Source organism: Chroicocephalus ridibundus, chromosome 3 (genome assembly GCF_963924245.1).
Source record: "Chroicocephalus ridibundus chromosome 3, bChrRid1.1, whole genome shotgun sequence".
NCBI classification, from domain to species: domain Eukaryota; kingdom Metazoa; phylum Chordata; class Aves; order Charadriiformes; family Laridae; genus Chroicocephalus; species Chroicocephalus ridibundus.
The window spans coordinates 42,785,739-42,813,060 of NC_086286.1; the positions used below are offsets into that span (position 1 = coordinate 42,785,739).

The 27,322-nt window shown below is 37.4% G+C and overlaps 2 protein-coding genes across 2 annotated transcripts in view; one reads left to right on the forward strand and one right to left on the reverse strand.

Moving 5' to 3' along the window:
* ADSS2 (adenylosuccinate synthase 2) overlaps nt 1-20,871 on the forward strand; it is a 38,663-nt gene extending 17,792 nt beyond the window's left edge. The window contains exons 3-13 of the mRNA XM_063328909.1: nt 2,399-2,467; nt 3,223-3,273; nt 5,529-5,595; nt 8,674-8,781; nt 9,086-9,167; nt 10,953-11,079; nt 12,071-12,225; nt 12,653-12,777; nt 13,849-13,946; nt 18,500-18,649; nt 19,428-20,871. Of these exons, the coding sequence (XP_063184979.1) occupies nt 2,399-2,467; nt 3,223-3,273; nt 5,529-5,595; nt 8,674-8,781; nt 9,086-9,167; nt 10,953-11,079; nt 12,071-12,225; nt 12,653-12,777; nt 13,849-13,946; nt 18,500-18,649; nt 19,428-19,480 (1,085 nt within the window). The 3' untranslated portion in view covers nt 19,481-20,871. The remainder of the gene's footprint in view (nt 1-2,398; nt 2,468-3,222; nt 3,274-5,528; nt 5,596-8,673; nt 8,782-9,085; nt 9,168-10,952; nt 11,080-12,070; nt 12,226-12,652; nt 12,778-13,848; nt 13,947-18,499; nt 18,650-19,427) is intronic.
* Nucleotides 20,872-21,255: 384 nt separating this feature from the next.
* On the reverse strand, nt 21,256-26,755 carry SPMIP3 (sperm microtubule inner protein 3). Its single transcript, XM_063328895.1, has 5 exons — nt 26,723-26,755; nt 25,399-25,469; nt 24,909-25,001; nt 24,057-24,241; nt 21,256-22,046 (listed from the first exon to the last, which is right to left on the reverse strand). Exons 1-5 carry the CDS (start codon nt 26,753-26,755, stop codon nt 21,949-21,951), a joined length of 480 nt encoding a protein of 159 aa, XP_063184965.1. The 3' UTR covers nt 21,256-21,948.
* Nucleotides 26,756-27,322: the final 567 nt, after the last annotated feature.

The window sequence follows — 27,322 nt, forward strand, 5'->3', positions numbered from 1 at the left end:
GTGGTTTTTTTCCTTCGGATTGCTTGTGTGACCAACCTACTTAATAGTGCTGTGTAGCCCTTAAAATTTCCTTCTAAAAATGGAGGTAAATATAAAACATGTCTACACAGTGTTACAACTGTGCATCTGCTTGTGTGCTGTTTCACAAGTCAGGTGAGTCTCTGGGTCACTAAAGTGTTGACAGATCAACACTCCCATCCTGCTTTTTTGATAATCGGAACTCCTCTCCCTTACACAGCGTACTTCTCACAGTCAGAACTGTATTGCCATGCTCTTCCTATCACTTCTTCCTGCATATCTCATTGCTTTGAGCCTGTAGTCTTGCCTCTCAGCTTGGTACATGTGCCAAGAGTAAGTGGGTATTGAGAGTTTGCTAAACAGCATAGCAACTAGAGAGCCTCTGTTGCTAGTTACTTGATTCATAAACAGTACTTGCTGAATTCTTGAGTCCAGCTTGTAGCGACTGTGTACTTGCAGTCAGCATTAACTCTTTACTTGATGGGAATTGGTGGTTAATTGCCTCTTTATATTGTGACTTGATAGTGGGATGGTTTTGGATCAACTTGCCCTGCCTAATACTTCTACAGAAATTGAGCCAATGGGCATGGAAGTAGATTCCCTCTGATGAAGGCAAGGTTGTGATGTTAACTGCTCCAGTTCTGAAGACTGTGGCAGATGATATTGTTTTTATTCTCCTCTGATGTGTTACTTTAGAAAGTTATTGATTGAAAACAGTAAAAAAAAAAAAAAAGAAAAGGATGTTCATTTGCCTTGTTTTGTTTGGTGTAGACTCAGGGTTGAGTAGGAAGGACCCCATCCTTTAGAAGTACAATAGGCAGGAGAGAGCTTTTTACAAATCATCTTGTCTGTATCTGCTATTTCTTGGTCTTGTCTCAAATCTAAAGTTTGTTCTAGCATCGTGGTTTTATTTTAACCCCAGCCAGCAACTAGGACCATGTAGCCGTTTACTCACTTCCCCTTGCCGCCAGTAGGATAGGGAGATGAGGGAGAAAAGGGAAAAAAACCCCAAACCTTGTGGGTTGAGATAAAGATAGTTTAATAGAACAGTAATGGAAGAGAAAATAATAATGGTAAAAGAATATACAAAGAGAGTAATGCAGTACAGTTGTTCACCACCCGATCGATGATTGATTGCCCAGCTCGTCCTGAGCAGCAATTGCAGATCCCTGCCCCCTGTCCAAGCCCCATTTATATACTGAGCGTGATATCTATGCTATGGAATATTCCTTTGTCCAGCTTGTCCTGCCTATGCTATGCTTCCTATCAGCTTCTATGAGAAGCTGAAAAAGTCCTGGACTTAATATAAGCATTACTTAGCAACAGCTAAAATAATATGCATTATCAACATTATTCTGATACTAAATCCAAAACACAGCAGCTACTAGGAATAAAATTAACTCTATCCCAGCTGAAACCAGGACGGTTTGCCTTGTGTTTAAGATCTCTTTTGGAAAAAAATTAATTTATCTGGCTTAGGATTCCACTGAAAGGGCTCATAGGTTAAAAAAAAAAAAAAAAAGAGCAAGGCCAAAATGATTGGAGCATTATAATAGATTATTACTATTGATAGGAGTGTGCCATGAAAGTTATAGTGAAGAAGTCTTAAATATTTTGGTGTTTAGAATGCTTTTATCTATGTGAAATTAGGCAATATGCAAATAGTCTGAAATGGCAGGTCCCTTCATTCTTTAGCTAGATGTTATCATACTGATAGCTTTGGATCTAGTGATGTACTGAGTCTGGTATGACCTTAAGATGTTCAGTTTTGCTGTATGGAAATGCTCTTTCTTGGGCACTCCATGATGCTGGTTAATTGTATGAGCTAGTAGTCTTTTTCTGATCAATGTGACACTTGTAGGAAAGCGAGCTTGCTTTCGATGGAGCTTTTTCCTCTATTATTTTTGCTAGTCTGTGAACAACCCCAGCTCTATATATGGAATATTCTGTGTCTATGTACAGCAGAAGAGTGACTGAAGGGGATGCTAGTGTTTGTAATGATGATAGAAATGTGCTAAGCTTTTAAAAAAACAATAGGGTTATTAAAATGAAGTACAAAGAGGGAAGTTAATTTTAGATATGAGGAAGAGGAAGTTGCATTCCGGACTGTCCCACGATGCCGTTACTCTCTGTCCTGATCTAAATTGAAAGTTTGTTGAGTTTATTAAAAAAGTTCAATGCATGTAGTAAGAAATGTATACGTATAAATCAGTCTTCTACAGACAAATTCCTAAGAATAAAAATTGCAATGTTTTGGAAGTTTAAAAATTTAAATAAAATACCCTGCATACAAAACATGAAGTGTCTTTGAATTGTTTGGAATTTTTTTTTTTCTATAGTCAACGTAATTAATTAAATTTTGTGTAATGATTTTCTTCAGGAAATGGTGTTGTAATTCATTTGCCAGGACTCTTTGAAGAAGCTGAAAAAAACTTGAAGAAAGGAAAAGGTGAGAAAATTTTAAGATACTACTCGTAAAATAGTTTGTGGGGCCATCCTCAAAAGATTTAGATGGAGGATGCCTCTGTAGAGGTTACGTACAAGGTGTTTTTCCAGAACTCTGTTTAGCTGCTAGTTTCTGACAGGAGTCTTGCCAGAAGTCCCAGGCCCGCATAGGAAGACAGACAAAAGGAGTCTCTGTACAGTTTCAGAAGAGAACATGTTCTATATATGAATCATCTGCAGACATTTTCCTTTGCTTAAAGCAATGAATTTAAGAAGCGAAACAACTTGTTAAAGTGTGTTACCTGTTCATAGTCGTTTTACCTCTTACAATATTAGTGGACAATTTAATGGTACCTGTTAATGTAAACAAATGCTGTGGTAATCACTTCTCCATTCAGAACTCAGTTTTTGGATACTTCCTGTTATGTCTATGGCCATGCTTGGCAGCAGTCTGCTATAAGTGAGGTAAATCAATGGTCTAGATTATTAAAAAACAAAAAGCTACTGACTGATTGTTGAAATTGAAGAACTAATAGAATAGCTAGAATTCTTCCTCAGAATAAGCCTGACTTTCTCAGTTTTATAGGCTGGTGCCGAGTTTTAATTATTGAAATCTAGTTTTTTGCTCTGGAACGTGATTGCTCACTCTTTAAATAGATTGACTGAAGACTAAACATGAAAAGTATTGATCCTTTATACATCAGAAGACAAAAATTCTATACAAAACATAATTTGAACTATTTCATTTTGTCTTTTAAGGGCTAGAAGGATGGGAAAAAAGACTAATAATTTCTGACAGGGCTCATATTGGTAAGTTCCTGTTTGTGGTTTGTTTTTTTGATGTTTTTTATTTTATTTTTTTTTTTTTGCTAATCTTTGTTTTCTCTGACCTTTCCACGGCAGTAAAAGCGTGACAATTTTTAGCCATCTCTTTATATAGGTATGTACGTTTCTTTGGATTAAGTCTCCACATGCAGCTTTGGTTTATTGATGATCCTAGGAAAAAAATCATTCACCACTCAGGACCCTTCCAGGATTATATTCTAGTGACTCTTTAATCCTAGTCCATAAGCATAACCTAGTCAGGAAAGCAGGTTCACTTTCCAAGCCAAAGATTAGAGGTGCAAAGCAGTCAAAAAGCAGTTCACAAGTTAATCGAATGATTCATTTCCCCCTTTGGTGTAAAAGCAGTGTTGCTTGTAACAACTTTTCTGCTGGGAAACCACGTGTCTGGGTGTGACTCAAAAACTCGTGGGCTCCCTACCAAATAAATTGCCGTGCATTTCAGAAATGAGACTTTATGGGAAGGACGCTATAGGGATGGAGAGAACGGCTGCCCTCCTCGCAGGGAGCTCATCAGTCAGGCATTGATTCCAGTCTGTTTCAGACAACTCTGCAGTTCAGAGCCTGGAGTAAAATAGTGTTTAGAGTCGAAACCACCAACACAGAACTTCAGAGGCTTTTCCGGTATCACTCCTAGGACATCTTTATTACATAAATTCATCCTTTAAAGTAGATCTTTAGATATTGTAACATAATAGTTACGTAACTGCATATATTAGGAAATGGATTTATTGCTGCTCTGGTAATCATCTTCGGATGATGCAAACTTTTTAGGTCTTTATCAGATAAAAGCTTATTACACCAGAAAAAAGGTTTTGCTTTTGGTTTGGTTGTTTTGGTTTTTTTAACTGATCTGGAATAGCTTAGTGAGTGAACATGTTGTTTCAGAATAAGTATGTTTTTACTTTGGAGTAACTACTGAGTTTGAAATAGTTGAGTAACTGTTCCGAAGTTACTAAAATTGTTTCTGAGATTAGAATCGCTGTAGGTGAATTACTTGGAAGTGACCAGATTATTAGAAAAACTCTTCTGCGATGATTATATTGCAATGGTAATACTGTGAGGTTTTCATAGCTAAAACAGACCAGTTATTGACTGTCATTCGTAAGCATTCAACCTTTTAACGTAAGTGAACTTTCACAACGCTTCTGTTTAGAAAGTTCTGGTGACAGTCTGGAGGTCTGTTGCCATGACAAATATACCTTCTCTAAAATGGATATTGGTGATCTGTGAATGATTAGTCTGTAACAAAAGATCAACCAAAAATAGGTTCAAGCTGCTGGGGATAATCTAATCCTTTAAATTACGGGGATATGTGGAAATAAACACAAAAGTAAATCGGTAAGGCAAACAAGGAAAACCAGCTCTTGTTCTAGGCGAGTAGAGTCTTGTTAAATGAGTCTCTCTCCTGCACGTTTTCAGTTTTCCTGTGTAATGTGTAGATTAGTAGTTTAACTTTCAGGAGATAGTACTCAAGAAAAATAAACTGGCTTCTGTTAACCTGCAAACTGTATTTGACATGAGTCTTGTCAGATTTTTTTTTTTTTTTTTTTTTTTTGCTTTTATGGTAGAAAAAGAACTGGTACAAGGAATACTTTGCATAGTCTTTGTCATTAATAATATGTAATGCTTTGAAAAAATAACCAGGGCTTGTGAAGATGACTTCTGTTTACATAACAGACATCAGTGGGAGCTGTTGTATTTCCAAATGTATTTTGATGTATGTTGTCTAAAACATAAAAATAAAATGGTTTAAGAGATATTTAGAACGAATGAGAATGTTTATTTAAAGTTCCCACCTTAAATTTCAGCAGTATGACATTTTTTACCATAATCTGTTTTCCAGGTTTTTTTTTTCAACTGCATGTTTTCTTTGTTGTCTCTACATTCTTTTGGGCCACTACAAAGCTGAAATGGCTTAGTTATTCTATGGGAGGTGTATACACATCTGCAAGTATTCTACAAAATAAACCCTTAAACAAAAAAAAAAGAAAAAGAGAAAGTCTGTGAAAAACTTCAGAACTCTTCCCTGTGAAAAAATTTAACTTGTAAAAAAGGAGGGGAAAAAACCCCCTCTCTTGTCATTTTATTTGCCTGTCTTCAGTGTGTATATTTTTGTTTTCCACATTGATAAACAGGGCTAGAGTTAGTTTGAAGAAATTGTTACTGACAATTTGTAACTTGCTTCACACAAATTTCTCAAGTTATTTTTATTTTCTTAGTATTTGATTTCCACCAAGCTGCTGATGGCATCCAAGAACAACAGAGGCAAGAACAAGCAGGAAAAAAGTAGGTAGTTTTATTTTGTCAAACATAGGATGACTTAGTGCAAACATATGACTTAATACATTGGATTTCTGTTATTGTTTGTCATCGAGTTTAAAAAAAGTGTTAATTATCCTTGTAAATCTTCAGCGTGGAGTATGCAGGGATCATTACTTACACTTTTGTCCTCAAGTGGCTAGCAAAAGATTATGTTCTTAATGAAAGGGCTGTATCTTGGTATTTTGCCTTATGAAAAAGTTTCTAGTTCCTAATTAGCTTTATAAAAAAGGGTTCCTGCTTCCTAACGTTTTAATTGTTTACTGGAGGTATTTGTTTTTGTAAAGATATATTTCTTTTTATGAAGATTGAAGGACCCCTTTGACATCTCCAAATAACCGAAAGGTCTGATATGACTAATTTGGTATCTCACGATGCTTCATAGTCAGAAGTGCATGTAAATGTTCATATTGTCTACTACAGGCTGCTAGTAACTTCCTGAAGCTTTTAAAACTTTCAGAAACTATCTGCTGTGTTTCTAACTCATGGTTTCCAAGCAGCTTGCTAGTTGTTGGGGAGGGAGAAAAAGCTGGAAGAATTAACTGTGACATGTCTACAGCTGGAAAGTAATGCAGCTCTGTAGGCTTCTGAGATACCAGTAAATTTAATCTGTCTTTTGTGAAGTTTGCCTATGTGGGTGAAAAGTAATTCAGTCTTCCTTACTGAGATCTGTAAAACATGTCATCCATGACAATAACCTGTAAGAGTGTGTCTGACTTGGGCATACCTTGCTTCACACAGCTTGCTATTGAGTAATAATTTGTCAGTTATTCTTAATTTTCACACTTCACTGGGCTGTACTGGCTGTCTTGTTACCTGTTATTTTAGGAATTGAAAAGTAAGCAGGAAGAACCTACATATACGTATATGGAAGAATATGCATATATTTTTTAATGAGCCAGTGTGTGTCTATCAGCTATTTTTGTATGTTTATGGAGTGCAGGCTAAAAATGCTATATGACAATATTTGCAATTAAAACACTGTCAGTCACTCAGCTACTGTGAGAAGGAACCACTTCATTAGTTAGTGTTAAAGATTGTAAGGGAAAGCCCGATGAAGAAATAACCACTTTTTTGCAATTACTTCATTTGTTTCAAAGAAACCCAAAGAAAAAAAGTTACGTTCAAAGCCGAAATTCTGCAACAATCTTAGTTTCCAAGCTTGTTAAAACTGCTGATGGATTGAAAATACTAAGCTATCTATTTCCTCCTAAATTTTAGGGCTCTCTAAGTGACTGTAATGGGGGACTTACTACTACAGGCTGGCTAAGAACAGGCTATCATAAACTCGTTATCAAAACACTGTCTCCTGTTTGTTGGGGGTGGGGAATTGAAATAGCCTGCTAGCATGTCTAACTGCAGATTTGACTGCATAGGATATTTGGTATTAAAATTCTTTTGTGTCTAACACTTCAAAGTTGATCACGATAAATAGTAAGTTTATTTTTTATTTTAACTGAATGCTTTTATCTGTTCAAATGTAGCTCAGAAACAGTCACAAGTAAGGTTCATGTAGCTTCCCTTGCAGAAAGGTTATAGAAAAGGTAATCTAATACAGTATATTATGCTTAGACAATTGTTTTAATTTCTATAAACACAGTGTTCTGACAGCTTAACTCTTTTATGAATTGGCGTGTCTTAACGAAACAAAAGAAATAGAAACCAACCTCCTTAAAAAAATTCTCTGTGGAGGGTATGAATCGGGCTGGAGGCTGGAGTCAATTATTTAAGCCACAATGTCCTGCTCTTGTTAAATAATACTGTGTGATGCAAAGTTGATTAGAATGTCTTTCTTTTCAGCCTGGAGGCAAACGTATCACTCCCAGAGATTACTCAGCATTGAGTCTAATTGGAAGAATTTGTTTTTTCCCAAGATTATTGTTTTGAATCTACTCCAAACTACTAATGATGTAACGAAAATGAATTATGTACTGATTATGAACTGTATTTCAGTTCACTCATATCAGTTGATACCCTTTAACATAAAGTTTAGCTATGACCTGTACCTTCCACTTCAAATGGAGTTCCTCTTGAATTGAGTTATGGTATGGCACCTTCAAGGCAGTTTGAAGAAATCTGGGCCACTCCACGTATGCAGAATTTATAATTGAAGATAAGGCTTTGTGTGTCTGCTCAGGGGAGAAAAAGACCCAAAAAACAGTTAAAACTGGGTGCAAAACTAAGCTTAGCAGTGTACAGCCCACTTCTGAAAATGCTGCACGCTTGTTCACTTCTTTAAAAGTTACTTAATCTTTTGAGAGCAATGGGGAAGATGTTTGACAATCTGCTTACGATGAGTGCAGTTTGGCTCCATTTTAATAGCTATTTAGCAAGACTCTGGCAGAAGGCACTTTCTGAACTAGCTGTACTTCTCTGACAGTAAAGTCAGCACAAGCAGGTTGTATCTTAGGATATCACTGACGTTAGCTGGAAAATGCTTTTCAGGCAGAGTGGGTAGGTAAGGTTAAGAAAAAGAATTCAGGTTTTCAGAATTGGCTGCAGTGGAAAAATCTATTCCTGAACCCTGTCTAACTTAACAGCTTTTTGAGTATCATTGTCACTCTTAGAAGCTCAGCTGTGTTTTCTGTTTTCCTGGCTCCAGCTGAGGTGTTCAGAATTAAATATTTCTTACATACAAACTTGAAAGCCATACCGTTGGTGCTGTTGCTTTATGGAGGACTGTCTTCAGGACAGTTTTTTAGGAAGGTGTTTAGTTAGTTTCAGTTCATAATACTGAAGGTTGTTGTCTTGGCATTCAGTTCCCTAAGTATAAAAGTTCAGAATTGTTTACAAATAAATATGTAAGAGTTCACTAAAGTATGAAACTGGTTTGAAAAACAGAAGGTTAATACATTTATGTCTATAGACAGTGATATTCTGAAACTAAGTTGCATATTAAAGTATCTCATGTTTTAAATGCTTAAAACAAGATTCTAAATGCTCGCAATTAACAGCATTTCCTTTTATGCTAAGGATGGATTGGCTTTAAAGAAAAAACAGCTTAGTTTTATATCAGTAATAACTCCTGTTGTTATCTTTTGAAAGTTTGGGAACTACCAAGAAGGGAATTGGTCCAGTATATTCTTCAAAAGCAGCTCGAAGTGGACTCAGAATGTGTGATCTTGTTTCTGACTTTGATGAATTTTCTGAGAGGTAATTTCTGTATTTTAATGCACGGTTGTAACCATAGTTCTCGGTTTCTGGGTTAGTACCCTGTGTAAGCAATTACATCTCCTTGCAGTTACTTTTTAAATTAAAATTTATTTTAAAATATGAAAATAACTTTATTTATAACTTTATTAACTTATCTATTTATAATTATTAAAATATTTTATTGTTTGAAATTGTTTAATGACCAAATAATTGCAGATATGTAACCAGCAAAACCGAAGGTTGGTGGGGGCATGAGGAAGAAACAAAAAACCAAAAACCTTAGTGAAGCATTTTTGCCTTCCAGGTTCAAAGTGTTAGCCAATCAGTACAAAGCGATATATCCTACCTTAGAGATAGATATTGAAGGGGAATTGAAAAAGCTCAAGGTAAGCCTGCTTCTGTCTGTTAAATGATATAATCACTGTGAGCAGCTACTGCTATATAAATCTCCTGGCGACTGATGCTTGTGCTTGTGTGAGGAGTTAAAACATAATACATATCATGAGAAATTGGTATGTATCAATTCTAAAGAGCCTGGTAGCATCCTTAAAGACACTTCAAAACTTGGTTTCAAGAGAAATATTGTAAGCTTTAAAAAAAAAAAAAAAAAAAGGCTTTGTAGGGAGAATTATTTTGACTCCCACTTGCCTAAACATACTGGCTGGGAGGAAAATACCCAAGATTGTAGTTGGGGAAGGTATGTTTCATCGTAAAGCAGAATATTAATTCCTTCGGTCAGAAACTTAAGAACTGAAGTAAATTATTATTCTAAGTGGTAAGCCTTAAGGGGAAAAAAATATTGTCTAACAACATAGAGAAATGTAAGTTGATAGCAGCAGAACTAATGAAGCCCCATTGCCAGCAAACTAGTCTTGTGGTTAATTATGAATTCTGATTTGATGTTTTCCCTGCAATTGGGACAGTTGCAAGATTTCTCGCTAGTATTAATTTTCTTATGCCTCGTAGTGCAATTTTTGTGGTACGCCCAAGTTCTTATTTGAAAAAAATTGTCAGGTGTCTTACCCTTACCCAGCCATTTTGTTCATGTGTTTTATAGAAACCTAACTGTATGACCCCTTAAAAAACTTCAGCCAAATTTGGTAAATTGTTTAAAACCATTGAGGTATGTGTGGACCAGGGGAGGGGGTGCACAGTACATGTTTAATTTTTTCAGGAAATCAGGCCAAATAAATCATCCTTCTTGTATCTTCAGTTGCCACTAAACTCAGTTTGCCAGCACTAGAATGGAGTATATGGGAGTTCTTAGCACTTCTGTTTGTCTTATTTTTAATAATACTTATTATACATGTTCAGTTGTAGTATTTTTATCAATATATAGACCTAAAAATTGGTTACAATTGAGTATTTTATAATGCTTTATAGTTTACTTAATACACATTAGGATCACAGAATAGCTGCAATTCATTGTTAGGGTGGAAACATAATATATGTATTTGTAGCTTGAGGAAAATTGCTTGCACTGAATGTTTGTTTTGTGCCAATGCACTTGATTAAATTCTGAAACACAAAAAGTCATATTTCATGTGAAGTGAATCATTAGAATGAGAACTTCCGTGTGTTCTCATGGGGGAAAAAGGCTGTCTACCAAGTGTTAATCTGAACATTATTGGCTTCTTACTTCCAGCTACTCAGTGGCATTCAGGCACTTGACCCTTAATTCCAATAAATAACTCTTTACTTTTACTTACAAACATACCTGTGTATATATGTATCACAAATTAATACTGCTTTACAATTGTGTGCATTTGTTGGCTTCAGATGGCCAGAAGTGGAACTCCCCACATGCTGGTTCTGGAGGAGAAACTTTGAACAGTTGGAAACGAAATACCAAATACAGCAAAGTATTGTGACTATACTCAAGCTTGCATATTTCTAAAGGATTTCAAAAGTTTGGATTTTTTTCTTTTTGTTCCCCCTCTTTTTTTCTTTCTTTCCTCCTCGGAAGAGCATACATGTCTATTGTGTAAATCTGATACTAATGTTCTTCCTTCCCTTCTTCACACATTATGGCATATCTAGCATTTCTTTATGTTTGCTTTTCCTTTTCAAAAGGAATACAAGCATTGTTATGAGAGAGCAATAGCACTTGTACTCTGGCTGGCTTTATCATAATGAAATTATACTATACAGTAGTCTTTTGTATTATTCAGGGCTGCATGGAAAAAGTAAAACCAATGGTAAGGGATGGTGTATATTTCATGTATGAGGCTTTACATGGACCACCAAAGAAGATCTTAGTAGAAGGTGCAAATGCAGCACTGCTGGACATAGATTTTGGTAGGTATAACCTTTTTGAGACACACATTGCTATATACTTATGTTGTGAGAGAGGAACACTAAATGTAAACTCTTCCGTGCTTAGCTGTTTGTATGGCATAAGTGTTTTATATTTTGGAAGACCAGTATTCTCTATGACTATGACTAGCAAATAATTGAGGCGTGGGGGGGAATTTTTTAATCGAATTATTTCAAAAAGCTTTAGACTCTCCCAAGGTTAACTATTTGAATGACAGTAACGATCAGGTAACTTTCCTTAAATAGAGTGCAGCTACTACTTCAGTGTCTATAAATTTCATATGAAATAACTCACAGTTGTATACATCTATGTATACACTTGAGAAGAAAAATGGAGGGCTTTGAGAGGCAAAGTGTGTGAGCAAAATTGTTCTTTCCAGAATTCTAAAGTTCTTTGCAATTTCTCATCATTATAATGTGCTGACCAGTTTGTAGAGCTTGTATTTTATTTTTTTCTCCCAAAATGAAAAATGGTAAACCTGTATTTTGTAACCTTTTAATACCATTTTCTTAAGAGCCTCCCTTCAAATTTTCACATTGTTCTTTAGTGAGTGTATCTTATATGCAAGGCATGGATTTCTGGTGTCTTATTCCAATTTTTTGAATTGTATGATCATTTGGTACTGTTATGGAGTCAACTTTTGCCTCAGTACCAGTTGAAGTGATAATATTTCTCCCTTTTTCAGTGATAATATTTCTCCCTTTTTCAATAAAGAAGGATCAGACAATGTATGTGTAAAGCTAAGAGCTCATTAAATATGTTCTTGATTGATATGATCTTGATATGATTGATATGATCAAGCTATGATCTTGAAAAAAAATATATTTTGTGTGTGTTTTGTTTTTTAGCATTGTAAAACCTAGGTAAGTGCAATGCAAGTACTGTTCCCCACCAGGTTAGGTTTATTATTTTTTTTTTTAATAGTTTAAAACCAGTGTTCTAATAAGTTTTTAAAATCAATTCTTTTAATAGGCACATACCCTTTTGTGACTTCATCAAACTGCACAGTTGGAGGTGTGTGTACAGGTCTGGGCATGCCACCGCAGAACGTCGGGGAAGTGTACGGAGTTGTGAAAGCATATACAACGAGAGTTGGAATCGGTGCCTTTCCTACAGAACAAGATAATGTGAGTATTATCAGCCCTAGATGTGACCTGTAACTGGGTGACATAACTTGGTGTGTCTGCCTTATGTTAAAACAATGTTAAATATAGGTAGATGACAGTGTGTTTGGATATCTCATCCTTCTGATTCTAGACTGAGTTTACAGGAGTGCCAGATCTGATCGTCAGTCTGTCAGACCTTCCTGTGGAATAGAAGGCTAGAGCAGGAATAAATTTTGAAACATTTGCTCAGACAGCATTCTCGTAGAATGAATTAGAAATAGCATTTTGTGTTTCTGTTTTCATCCCAATGGACAACTTTGTGAAAAATTGGGGGAAGAACTTTGAAGGTAATTCACAGTATTGTAAAATGTTAAGTATACACCTGTATGATGTATTGCAAATTAAAAAAAAAAGAAAAGGCTCATGTAATAGTATTGCTTTTTGTTAGGAAATTGGAGAATTGCTGCAAATGAGAGGTAAAGAGTTTGGTGTTACAACTGGTAGAAAGAGAAGATGTGGCTGGCTGGACCTTGTGTTACTCCGATATGCCTACATGATTAATGGATTTACTGCGTGAGTTATTTTGACAGCTTTGCTGGCAACTTGACGTAAAATCGGGAAATGCTACAGTTACTGCAAATTGTACATATACTCGTTAGTAACATTTAGACTGTTAGTATTGATGATTGGTTTGATATTTTGATAAATGAAGTGTCCCTCACTTTTCCTAGCATAAATGTTTTTACATTTGACACTTTTATGCTCATAAATTTTTCTTTCCTTTACTTGCAGTGTATCATTATTTCTCATTTAAAATGATCCAAGAAGCATTATGTATCTCAGTACTTGATGCTTCAAACTACCCTAACCCCTGCCATTCCGCCAAACCCAAACCAAATCAAATGCATTACAAGGGCCTTAAAACCTGATATAGTTTGTGGGGTTTTGTTTTGTTAGTTTGTTTTCAAAATAAGACAGATGGGAAACCATCAGTATCTTCAGCAGTCTGTGTAAATGTAGAAAATTTGGATATGACTTGGGATTTTAATTAAAATGAAAAATAGATGTCTGAAACAAAACTGGTATAAAATTTCTAGTAGGTCAAACTGTAATACGTGCTTTACTTGAATTGTCCTGTTTTTCTTGTTCTTTGTGTTTTTTATTTAAAATAGGATACAGCCAGGTATTTACTGAGCCAGTGTTTGATTATTTTGCTGCCTTCACTGTAGGACGGGAACATTTGGCAGGGGACAGGAACAGACAGCACCAGGCATCATGCTATGAAGCCATCTCAAATGAATGGTCATAAAGTATTTTAGCAGCACCCTGACCAATTAAAATTCTAACACTTAAAGCTATAGACCAGTCACTTTAATTGGAGAATACCTGTTCTTTGAATTTTGCCGTTTTCTGGTAGTATTAGATTTAAGGACACAACAGAAAGGCTGTTTAAGGTTTTTTTGGTGGGTTTTTTTTTTTTTTTTTTGAGTCACACCAGATAAACGGTTTAGGGCCACGTGAGCTATTTTTCTAAGGAAAGACAATGACAATGTGCAGGAATCAATTTTTCTTTTGGTATTTTTCCAGTGGGATTAGAGTTGAGAGTTGTTGAACTTGTTTAATTGGAGTAATGTTTCTTTATAGATTGGCGCTTACCAAATTGGATATCTTGGATGTATTTCCAGAAATCAAAGTTGGTGTTGCATACAAACTAGATGGTGAAATCATACCTCATTTTCCTGGTAAGACTGTTTGATTAACAATTTTAGATTTTGGTGAAATGTACAAGTAAAAGTCAAACGCATTTAAGTAAAACTTATGACAGGAATGTGTTATTTCAGCATCAAGCCATTAATGGTTTCCCAGATGCACCAGAGACACCTTTACCACACCTGTACCTGGGACCTAAAGACACCTGTACCAAATACTGTTGTTTGTCTACTAGAAAGATGCAAAGTGCTACGTAAAGCTTCTTACATGTGAATGTTACTGCTTTATCCTTTTCCTTTAATAGAGCCTGCATTAGCTTTGAGCTAAGTTGGAAGCACGTTTCACACTCTAAACCGGTGTCTTATTCCTACTACTGTATTCATCCCCTCCTCTAGCAGGACAAATCTTCCTTTAAGTATGCAGTGAACCACATGAGAGAACCAATACAGTTGAAAAGCCAGGTTTTTCTCTCCCTGTGTTATTTTTCTAACAGTTCAGTTCCCTTTAATGGTTCACAGAGCAGCCAAAACCCTGTCACACCTACGCAGTGGAAAAGAGGGAAAAAGGGTGGGGGAGGAAATGAGCTATTAGTTTAGATGAAAGCAAGACTATTTTCTAATGCAGGACCAACGTACATCAGCTTAATGTGATAGAAACTGTAGCTCCTGATGAGGACAGTGGTCATTTTAGTGATCGCTTTTACCTGAAAATTGTATCTGCCTGTTAAAATGTTCAGATACCACAAACCATTGTTTTCATGGGTAATGTATCTTTTTCAGTTTGCTATAGTAGAGATACTCCAGAAAAAGGAAGAACATGAACCAGTACTAAAGATTGGTCTTTCTAATTTTCTAATGTGTGCATAGAGGCATAAAAGTTTCCATTTTAGTTGCTACCTCAGGGTTTGGGGCTGGTCACAGGTTATAATTTTTCATATGATATCATCGGCAGAGAACTTTTTGTGGATGAGGAGATGAACTCTGGTAATCAGGTAGAACTCACAGCAGGATTTATGTAGTATAAAGATGTAATTACGTATAAAGGAATAAGTGATGATCTGCCAGTTGTCCTTGAAAATAGCACATATCCGTTGGGGAAATTCTGAAGGAGTTAACAAAAATATCTTCTGTTTCTCCGTGTGCCTGGTGGAGTTCTCCAACTGATTTGCCCTCCAGGATCTTCAAACAAAAGTGACATTTACAATCTGAATGCATACTGAATGACGTGGCATAGGCTTTTATTCAGGAAATTTAGTGGTCATCTTGCAGTAAACCAGGGAATGCTTTTCCTTTTTTAAGACTCTCATATTCCCTGATTGATACCATTATCAAAATATTAAGGAAATTGGGGTGTACTTTAGATGGCCTTTGAACATAATGGAGATTACACGTTTGAATTGAGAACTACTCGGTAAGTGCTTCATCTGTAGCCCTGTCATCTAACCTGGGGGCTATTTGGACTGTCTTCTGTTCAAGCCAGAGGAACTTCTCTGGCACTCCGTCATTAAAGATGACATAAACAGGTGGCCATGTTTTCCAGTGCTGAGACTTCAGTGATTACCCCTTATTATGTCTCTTAGATGGGACCAGGATCTTGTTACTACTCCTGAGGACAGATTTTTTGCTCCCTGTGTATGCCCAAATAACAGGTAGACCTTTGGTCATAGCAGCACAGTGTGTCTCACCTGCCTGTTTTTCTTCGCTGTGTGAACAATTAAGAATTATGGTAGGAATTTAGTAGGCGCTGTTGTCTTTGCTGTTCACACGCTGCCTTCCTTAAGTGTCAGGAAGGAGTTATAGCTGAACTTCTGGTGAGCTGGAAGATGCTGTCTCTCACAGTGCCTCTGTGTTCCATGCCTCGCTCTTTGCTATACTCCTCAACATTTGGCAGCATTTCCAGCACATATGCTGCAGGTTACTTATTACCCCTGACGTAAAAAACAAAAGGTAACTTTCTTCCCACTTCGTGTTTTGTAGACAATTAGATTATTTCTGATGTCTGCATTTCTGCATGCTGTGCACTTGTGTGATTTATTTATTTTTTTAAAACTTGTCACTTTGGCATTTTGAATTTAATTTAGAAGAGATCTAGTCTGGGAATCTCTTGCTGGCAGGGTATTTCTTTCTCTCTCCCCTCCCACTCTCTTGGAGATGTTAGTGATTTACCCTTCTTGTGAAATGACTGTCACTAATTTAGGAGCACACACAGTGCCCACCATCTCAGAAAAAACATGCCATATTTCATATATTGTTCCGTTTTCCAGCTGGATCAGAGAATCATACGAGTCTCACTCTGTTTTTTTAGCTTAGATTTCTGTGGGCATTTCATAATCTTCTGTTGAGAAAGAACTGAAAATGTCTTGTAAATCTACAGCTGATTTCAGTTGGTATCACCGAGGCTGTAGTCGTTTGCTATGGAGCTGGTCGGTGTCTCCATTTCTGCTCTGTCATAGGAGTTTATGAAAGAAAGATGGAACTCCCTGCTAGCTCTGAGCTGATCGGATTAAAAGGAATGTGAAAGCCATGGTCTAGTTCTGCTGGTGTCTCCTGTCCAGGCTCAAGCATCAGTTGATCCCAGCACGGACTAACACAACCTCTAGCTCAGGAGACTTTGAAAACACAGATCATTAGGAAATTGGGAGATTAGTTTGGAGAAGCTTTACTTCATGCTTGCCTTTTCTTCCCCTTTTTTTTTTTTTTTTTCCCTTCTGCTCTTTTCTCGGGCATCTACTGTAGATTAAGGAGCTAAGACACTGTGCTTAGATGCACCTTTGGCCTGATCTATATGACTGGTTTTATGTTCTGTTTCTGGAAATTGCTGGAGGATCATTCTCTTACAAATGGTGCCAAGATCCCAAATTTCAGCTATTCTTTTTGAGTTGGAGGTAACATCATATCATTTGCTCCCCAAATTACAGTACCAGACTATCAGATACTATTATTTCTGCTCTCTCTGTTATCTAATTCAGCTGTTAATAAGGAATATTCCAGAAAGCCTAATAGGTAATTCCCCTAAGGGAAGAGCTGAGAGAAATCTGGATGGTGACTACATCTGTTACTACACGGAGTTTATGGCTTATCTGTACCCACACATCATCTTTTATCACACCTGCTGGAGTGAAATGAGAGAATCACTTGAAACATCAAGAAATTTATCCCTTCTCTTTCTTCTTCCCCTTTGGGGAAATAAGGAATTGAACTAATAGAGTAATGGAAGACTGTAGGCAGGATTAGACCATTCACTTCTAAGTGCTTTCAGCTTTCTCCCAGCTAGCTTCATCAGAGAGGCTTCAAAGTGAAAATGCCTCTATATATAGCTATTGTATTTTACAGATCGCCTGGACAGCAGACAATACCTCAGTTGTTACTGCTGATGACATTAAAGAAAGTGCTTATCCTAGGCCTCTGCAACCCAACATCCTTAATGTGCCTGTCTGTCTGTCCTGATCACAAGTATTGATTCCGGATCATTTGCCTTAACCTGTGAACACCTCAGTCTGAAAACTGTGCGTTTTCTCACTGTTGTAGGCTTTAAAGTCAGTGGAGCATAGTCCACTTTCACCCTTACTCAAAATGCCTGGCTCATGAAGGCTGTCCTTACAACATTGCTACTATCGAACCCTTACCTGTGCCAGGACAAATTATGCAATATTACGAGCCTGAGTTTGTTGGCTACGCGCACGCAGGAAGGGATTAGCTGTGGTTTTGTATTTGCACCTCTACTCTGCCTCTTGCACCTAAACCCCTTTCCCAGGTTGACTAGCTTTCTTTGCAGGACTGACTTAATCCGAGACATGGAGCCTCTGTGACGTTAATTACAGTGCCTTTGGCAAAACCCTGTCTTTTTCAGGAAGGCAAGAATGCCTGACACCTCCCAGTGTTATTTTTTTATCAATGTATTTTGACCATTTTCAGGCTTAAGCCTTTTGTTCCACTGCCCAGTGTCATTCCAATACTAATGTTCAGATAGTTACTGGAATGATTCAATTCCAGAGCAATGTGCTTACCTTCTTTTCCAGTACTTGAAATCCTCACAGAATTCCGAGTTAATGGAATTGTAGCAAGTTACCAAATGAAGGACAAAAGGAATATATATACTCATTGCTTCGATAACTGTTTAGGAGAAAGTACGCTCCTATGCCATTTTAAAACATGTTTTAACTGCCTGATACATACAAGCTGGTTCCTAATTTTGTTTTCACGTCGCAAATTCCCTCATGAAGGGGGAGCTGGATCTTGGTATGTGTTCAGCAAAAAAAAAAAAAAAAAATCAACACTTTGGGGAATTACTTTTCCTGAAAAGCTGTTTTCTGAACTGAAAAGATTGTAGTTTAACCAAAATATATGCATGTGATTGAGTACTGTAATTCCTGAAGTCTAAGTCCTGATAGTTACTGGATTATTATTTTTTCCTCCTCTGCTTATATTAACAAAACAGGACACTTCAGCACCTTCAGTGCTGGATTATTTTATGAGTAAACCTCTTTGTATAAGAAAAGAATAAAGAGCTTTATAGTTATGCATTTAGTGGTGGAAAATATATAATCTTTGTAGACATAATATTTTTGTTCCTGTTTGCTTCTCAGCCAACCAGGAAGTCTTAAATAAAGTAGAGGTTCAGTATGAGACACTCCCAGGATGGGATACGGACATATCAAATGCAAGGACTTTTGATGAGCTGCCTGTAAATGCACAGAATTATGTTCGCTTTATAGAGATGGAGTTGGGTGTTCCTGGTAAGTAAAACAGATTTTTGTTGTTGTTGTTTTGGTTTGTTTCCTGCTTCAGGAAACCTATCTTGTACTTTGCCTTAATGAACATTCAAAACGTTGAAAACTGTTTTGTAGCTGTGCTTAATTCTGATGTACCTGGTGATACTTGTACTTATTGTTTTATTTCTTTTTGTCTATCTGTTTAGCTGGTGAATTGAAAATTTTCAAAAGTTTCAATATGCATTCTTTCTTTGGCTTATACTGTAGTTCTTGTTCAAGTGAGACTTCTATAACTTAAGTGTTTTGCAGGTTGGTTATAATAGGGGTTAAGCTCCGCTGCCATTATCAAGTCAGTGGGACTACTGGTATATTAATGTGATTAAATACATGTGACAGTAAGAGGTCCTAAACTAACAAATTTCTCTTATGCTTAACAAATTTCTCTTATGCGCCCTAATAAAGATGATCCTGTGGTTCCATCCAAAGCTGGGACTTAAGAGATGCTGCAAATCTTTACTTTTCTGACAGTTTCTTTGTATCTTTTTTCCTATTATCTGGAAAACTGGTTTGTTTATAAGGCAGCTTCAGGACTATTCCTGCCTTTCTAAGTTACCGATGCATTCTTACTTCGAGAACAATAGAAATAGTTGTCGTTTCTTAATGTTCTAATAGTATATGCTGTGTTTTTCTTCAGACTATGGTACTTAAGATCTTAAGAAGATAAGTTTGTGTCTTACCTTAAGATACAATCTGATCTTGCGTTGTATTACTTATAATAAAAGTTTGCTTTTCTCTCCTGCAGTTAAATGGATCGGAGTAGGGAAATCCAGGGAATCAATGATCCAGCTGTTTTAAAGATTTCAGATGCATGGAAGAAAGCACACTCCTCAAAAGACTGCTCATTCTTAAATGCATTAGTAGCCCGCAAAGCAAAGACGTTGGAAAGATAGATTTTTGCATGGAAAGAAATGCTAGAGTTGATACCCCCAAATCAATCGCTACTCCTGAAAGAGACTTTAACTTGAACCTGTGTCAGTTCTTGTTCAACCGTGATTTCCAGGACACTTGTCATTGTTGTTCAAGGTGCCATCAAATACTTTTTTTCTTTACCTAATATCTACTTCATAATGTAATTCCTGTTTGAAAATCTAAGGTAGCATTATTTTCATGACTGTTTGTCTTTGTTATCCTCTCTCTGCTTTTGGCGGTGTTACTTCCCTGAAATTTTAGACAGTAAAAATAATGCAGTTTTGCACAGATAGTTTTACATCCTCATTATTTGTATTCCTAAAGCTGTTGTATTCTTAATAGCTGCTCTTGTGAGTGATTAAAGAGGGGGGTTCTGATTTTATAATGCTATAAATGCTGTCTAAATTATTGTGTGATCTGTTTTTTTAAAAAAAGATGTGATGCCAAGTTGTTAAGAATGTCCAGGTTTTTTTAGCTGTGTAATACAGAAAACTTACTCTTTGTAACTCACAGAGGACACTCAAGTGTTACCAGGAAGTGTGCCCAGAAAGTTAGAAAATTGATATTGTAAAAAGTTCATTTGCGATTATTAAAGAACCGTTCTCATTTTGAGCTAAATGTTTTATAATGTTACTCATTTTTTTTCTGGTATTTTAAAAACCCTGCACTTATCTACTTCCGAGGCACATATCTCAAACTGTTTCCCTAATTAAATGAGGTTATATTTATATTTGCTAAGAAGTCTTAACATTTTGATGCCCTTTTAAATTCCTTTCTGCATAGCCAATAGAAGATCTTTCTCTGGAGAACTGGCAAAGCACAGATACTTTTGTAATTATAAATTGAAGATACTTTAGAAATAACGTTTAAAATATTCAACATATTTGCTTAAGATGTAGGGAAAATAACAAGTATTCACCTCATGACATCTGACATATTTTGACTTATTAGTGTTGGGAAATGTTCTAGAATTATTTTCATTTATAACCATTATTATATATTCCAAAGAATCTGATTTCTTTTGGCAACAAGCCAATAATTACATATTCCCTTTCCAGATTTTTTGAGGATTACTTTGTTTTTACACATTATACTCTGGTATTCATGCACTTCCTTTTCACTTCAAATAAAAATTACTTTGTTTCCTAAAAAAAAGTTTTTATTGGGGTGGGACAGTGGTTTTAGATTTAGTTTAGTAGATTTCAGCTATGCAGGTGAATGTAAGAAACTGTTAATGCAAAGTAACAGATACGAGGCCTTGGAGGTTGTGTTGTAGGTAACCAGATGTTGCCTGAAATGGAATGACTTGTTGTGATGAACACCTCAACAGCAGCATCAGTCCAATGTTTATGTTGTCAATTGGTGTAAAATTGCTCATCATAAGGGAAGGAACAGGAAAGTTGAACAATAAAACTACTGATATTTAAGGAGCATTTTCTACGTAATCATTTGCATGTGGCAGAGCAGTTAGCGAGGTGTGTTATTTCTCTTGTGTAATATGTGGAAAGAGGAGGATACCACAGTGTGCTGGGAAACTGGCAAATACATTGAGAAACCTTTGTATCAGCATTGAATGTAATCATAGGATCATGTTGTAAAGGTCATTCTCCTCAGCATTAAAAACCAAACAACTTCATGCTCAGTTTTTTTCTGGAGGGGATGAGGGTCTAGTTCTGCTGTCAGCCTTGCAGTCCAGGAGAAAGCCGTACCATCCCTCCCTAGCTAAGGGCAGTCTTGAATTAAAAATCTGTTCCCAATTCCCGGATGAAGAGAAGGAGGGATATAACTGTGTGAAACATAAATTCCAATGTTAATTTAGAAGGAAAAAAACCCAATATTACTTTTTTTGAGGCGATGGAGGGAACTGACCTTGCAATATGAACAATAAGTAATAATTACTTAGTATTCTTGCCTTTCTGTAGCTGTAGGAGGCACCAAGGGGATTTGTGCTGTCAGTGAAACTACCAGCCAAGGACTGGGGGCCTAGCTGGTTCAAGGAGTGAGTAAATAAACAAACGAGGGCATGTTTTCCTTCTACAGTGAGTGTATAAATGAGGGGTTACTATGTAGTTCTGTTTCGCTTCTGCCAAGGAGAGAGCTTCAAGTTCAAGGCATGTTTCAATTCTCCCACTGTTATCACTCCACTGGACAAACTACCCTCGTTTTTCAGTTGAGGAATTGATATGCCCACATGCAGCAGGATTTCTAAGCAATAAAGCCATAGCCTAAAATGGTATGGTAGAAAGTATTTGTGCAATTAAAGAAACAAACCAGAATTGTCTTGGATGCAAGAGTAGTTTGTTCTTGTGCTTTCTTTTAAGTTCAGCTGATTCAGTTTCTTTTGATTCTTCCACTCAAGTGCAGGCCTGGAAAGTTGAAAACATCCTTCTACGAGTACTTGTCCAGATAATACGTGGTCCGGGATCCTTAGGTGTATATTTATTCTCGTGACCTCCAGTGAAGAATTTTTATCTTTAAATATCAGGTGGTTAAACTTGGCATCTGTAAAGCTTATTATGTTGTCCCCAAATGCCAGTTTTGCATAAGCTTTGCTAGAGTGAATTCTTGGACTGGTACACAAACTACTTTCCTGGTGTTAAAGAATGGTTATAGAACAGTTATATTCTACCAAATTTTCCCCTCCCCTAGTGCTACTCATTTGTACGTGTGGGGAAAATAGGCTGGGATGTGTTATTGCCAACCTGAATGTTGTGGAAACAAATGTTAAAAGTTACGGAGATTGTCTCAAATGCTGTGTGCTGTGCTTTTGAAACCGTGCTATGTACAACTGTGGAACCAAGGAGGAAGAAGAGAAGAACAGCCTAATGCCCTACCACCAGCAGTGTGTTTACCAGGGGCAAAGTTACATGTCTTTGAAGGCACTTCTAGTGTTTTCGCTAGCCAAAACTCACTGTTCACCTTTTTATCTCCGCCTTCATTAGTCAAGAGCCTTTTGGCCTCAAAGAAATTGCCACACTCATTGGCAGAAGGCTTTGGCTTGTCTGTCACGGGCTAGTAGTAAGCTGTAATAAAAGGAAAAACCTTTCTTCTTCAATGAGAAGCACGCATTTATCAGGCCCTTCCTGTATACTCCCTTCCTCTGTGAAGTCTCTTCTGTTGCTAGCATGGAAGGGGAGAGGATGGCAGCATAGGATAGTAGTTGAAATTGGTTCTCCAAGTGTCCCCTCCCGCTAATGGGATGTTTACAGGAGGCACGGATACCTGTTAGACCTGACAAGGCTGATGACAGACAAGGTATTTTGATCTCATGCCATTCTTGCTGCCACTGAAATATTTATGAGGTCGATTCTCCTAGGCTTGTGCTGTACTGCAGCTTTTAATAGCGCTTATATCCCTACGGTTTAGTGAGGCTCCTTTACTAATAGGAGGGGAAGTGAGGGATACTTCTGCTGCTTAGCCTTTCCACTTGTATTCCATATATAATTGGGTTTTGGCATGTAGCTAATGGACAAAACCTTCAGATAAAGTGGCAGGCAGATAATATTGATGTATTGATGTAGTGCATGACAGCTGCTTTTGTCTGTCATCATCCTGGAAATCTGCTTTCTATGAGAAGATTATAGTTTCCTTTTGCCGTCACAGCCAGCTCCCTTAATGAAACGTAATCAAAGGTTTGGCTGGTTTAGAAAAAGTAAAAGGCAAAGTAGCTGGGGATGAAGATAAGGGACAACTCGATGTGGTGAGTTTTCTCCTGCTCGTGCTGTTCCTAGTCTCTGAAGCAGTGAAGCTTAATAAACCAAGTGGTATAGCAATCAAGCACGCTTCTTTTAGTGTGTGACAGCTTTACCTACTTAAGGCAGAGGCTGTGCATACATGCATACACACAGATGATGCATTATTTGCAGAGACTTCAAATTTTACACCATTTTTTGTTGGTCTGAGTGTTACAACTCATTTGACCTGTCATCTTTAAAAATACCTTGCAATAAATACAGTCATATATCTTCCATTCAACTTTCAATGGGTAGTGTTGGGTTAGATCCTAATGTTCTTCACTTACACTTGATTTAATAGTTCTTAAGTGAATGAAAGCAATGTATTTTCTTACGCTATGTTAGTTTTTTTCAGTGATGAATCAATTTGTGCATACATCCAGGTACTTACTCTTTACCTCTTTGGATGCATACTACTGGCGTTATCTACAGTGTGTTTTGAGTAACTATTTTTAGATAACGATCTGCACAAGTACAAATAGTTTGCCTTGTTGTCATTCATCAGTTGCCTTCTGCATATTACAGAGGGAATGGGGATACCTGAGCATTAGTAGTGGGGAGAGGGTATGGCTTTGGGGGGCAGGTGGCAGCTCTTTTTTGGGAAAAGTGAGGTGACTCTTCACTATTTTCTTGGTGCAATTTAGGACTAGTTCCTTTACAGCGGAGCGAACTTCCCTAATTCATCTTCCATGTCCCTCTCGGCAGGAAAACCAGCGCGGATCACTTACTTGAGTTGTGATACGGCAAGTCAAATGCTGCTTTGTACGAAGTTTGATTGTACCAGTCGATGGTGGTCTTTTCCATTAGTTTTTGAAAACGCACGTAATTCCCGAGAGCTGAATTGTCAAAGTCAGGTTGGAATGGAGTTTTGGCTTCATAGTTTACTGGAGCTGGTTGCAGTTTGCTGAAAGGTCTCGGCAAAAAGCATAAATCATCCTGTAATCTCATGCTGACATATGGTATGTAAATAGCACGATCCACCCAAAGGGTAGCCAGCATTGTAAATGTATTTTCTAATCTCCTGCTGAAATGAGCCCTCGGTATAATGCAGCTGTAAGCTAATAGATATTAACAGCCCGAGAATGTACAGTAAGACCTTAATAATTCAGTATTGTTCGATTGGCTCCATCTGACTTGTAATTAGCACGATAAGGGTTATGCTCTTGCAGTCGAGCAACTAACTGCGTTGGTTTAATATTACTAGAATTTTTAAAGCCTTGACTTCCCAACAGAAATAACCTGCAACATTTAAAAAAAAAATCTTAAATTAAGCATATTTTGAAGTTGATGTGCAATACAACAAATTCTCATAGGAAGGAAAAAAACGCAGTATTTTTTTACAACAATTTCCATTCTAGATTCTGATATACATAATAAATTCAGGTCATGCAGCACTCCTGGTATGGCCAGAAACTTTTGGATGTAGTTTTGGTTTACTCTCCCTGGATTCTCTTCTTGTTGCTCTTTTAGGCCAAAGTCATAAAAAATCATTAGAAGTTGTTGCAACGTTGCCCACAACAGGCATCAAAGGGAAAGGCGTATTCCACAGGTCTGTCTTAGAGGTTTACTTTGATGCTTACCCTGGAGCTCCGCGGGATGTGTGTGCCTTGTGGACCCGTCCTAGTTGCCCGGGATAGAAACCATGGACATCTTTTCCAGAATGAACAACTGAGCTGATGAAGGAAGCAGGTAGAAGATAGTTGAAGGTACAAGCAGGACACTAGAGAGCAGGAATCCCACCCAAGCTGTGGAAAAGCAAATGTTGGGGTTTTTTTATATGGCAGGTATGGAAAAGAAATATTTTTGTCCTAGTACAGAGCTTGTAAGTGAATTAAGGGAATGACATTGATAACAAGGCAAAATCTTATTATCTTTTAAAAAGAATTGAGTGTGCAGAGGAATGCTTATTTATTTATTTATTTATTTAAGAAATAAAAGCTGGGTGGACCTCCCCCCCACCCTCTGCCAAAGTACCCTTCTGAAATGCTAAGAGTCTTGAGCAGATATTGCTGTACAACTGGCGGCCTGGCCTGTGCTCGCAATGTGTGCTGTGCGGTTCAAGAAGCTCACCCTGAAGGCAGGATTGGTGCGGGACCTATAAACTCCCTCAGTTTCCTTGCGGAGTACAACATGCCGAATTCCTACAAACAGTGATGTAAAGTGTTATTTTTCGTGTTAGGGAGCTTCTGGTGGACCTAAAATAACTTGCTTACGGGGCTTGAATGTATTAATTTTGGTAGCAGATTTTGGTAGCAAAATCTGCTATGGAATAGCGTATCTATTAGGAATTGCCCAGGAAGAAAAGAAGCAGTATAGGCACGTAAAAGCAAAGGTTCTATAAAACATTAAATTTTGCAGAGATATGTGAGTTTCTAGAATGAATTGCACAATACTAGCGGCAGGTCTTAGAGGAGAAACAAGTGCAGGAACCAGATAACTTATTTAAACAGTATTTTATAATTCAGGACGACAGTATGCTGTTCTGCGACTCAAAGCAGAATTTCTTTGCAGTCTGATTCATTATATCAGTGAGTCTGATGGTCTGCTCGTTTGTCACAATTAACTAATAATTTATTCTACCTCCCGAGGAATGAGATTTGGCTGCTGTGTATAAAACAGTGACTCACCAGTATTTGCAAAACAAAGTAGATGTTTTCTGTATTTTGTTGCCCATCAGAGTCGGTGAATTATGTTTTGGCCACTCCACGGTAACTACTTCTCTGGAGTGTGAATTAATATTGCAGCTCCAGGAGTTTGATGTTAAAATCGGTTCTCACCAGAGACCTTAGTCAGACTATTGTTTTGAATAGTATCGTGACACAGCCGTCTTAGAAACTCCTTGAATACATCCACAGTTTAATCTCTTTTTTCCCTTAAAACTAAGACCATTGTGTCTTCCACTTAGTTGTGGAGCATGATGTAAAAACTCCTTATCCAATTCAGTCTACAAAAGAATGTATTTTCATGCTTTAGATAATTTCAGTCAATCTTGGAAAATGTAGCTATACAACATACAAAAGTGACAACTCCAACACTCACACACAATATGAGCTGTTGAGAATCACTGTTATATTTACCAACATTTCCATATCCCTGTCAGCCAGTTCTGCACAACTGTTGTCCTCATCATAGTCAGCAGCACCAACAGAGATTCCTCTCCTCTCCCTGACTCCTCCCTGGGGGTGATTCTTTTCCTTAGGTTTTACCCTTAGCGTGGCTTCGGCGGGAAGCCTTCCTCATCCCTCATCTTTGGGAAGTGGGGGACGTTGCATCTTCCTTCCTCCAGCAGGAATCGTGTGCTCAGGTTGCCAACCCAGCTACCTGAGATCATGCCAGTAGCGACCATGTCTACCACAGAGTTGACAAGCTTTCTTCCAAACCTCAGGCTGCTTACCTGTCTCCTGGTGTACGCTTCGAAGGCTCTCATCTCAGAATTTACCCTCCATCCTGGATACATCCAGGAATATTTTTAAAATTTGCTGCTTGAATGCCTAGGTTACAGCTTTCTGTTGTAACTTTGCACGTAAAACTTTAGTTGCGGGTCTCGGAAGCTTTTGAGACCTGATGTATTAACAAAACTCATCATACTGTGAACTAAAGCGGCTTTGGTCTTAACAAGCAAGGGACATAAAGCCCGGTAGGAAGAAGAGAGCCTAAGACAGAAGTTAAATGGTTCATGTAGGGGCCTGCAGGAAGCCCATGATGGATAAGGGAAAGGTGTACATCCAAACGCTACAGCCATACAACTAAAATCGTGGGACCATCTGTAACCTACCTGCTCATGCTAAATGATAGTAATCCATTAAAAAATATCCTAGACTTGGTTTTGAACTTATCTAACTCAACACACTGAAAAAGGATTCTTTTTCCAGGATGAAATCCATCCTGCTTTCCAAAACCGAGGAAGCCCACATCAGTAAAGTTTATTTAACTAAGTGGTATTTCTGTTTCCAGATTGGGCAAAGACTGAGGCTGGAACGTGAGCTTACCTTTC

Bases quoted from the DNA above. Each gene is read 5' to 3' on its own strand.
- SPMIP3 (XM_063328895.1), bottom strand. From the start codon at position 26,755: ATGAGAGCCTTCGAAGCGTACACCAGGAGACAG. The intron at 25,002-25,398 runs GTGAGCTTCTTG...TTCCTTCATCAG, and splicing joins GCACCAATCCTGCCTTCAGG to CTCAGTTGTTCATTCTGGAA. The intron at 22,047-24,056 runs GTAAGTGATCCG...TCTTCACTGGAG, and splicing joins CTTGCCGTATCACAACTCAA to GTCACGAGAATAAATATACA.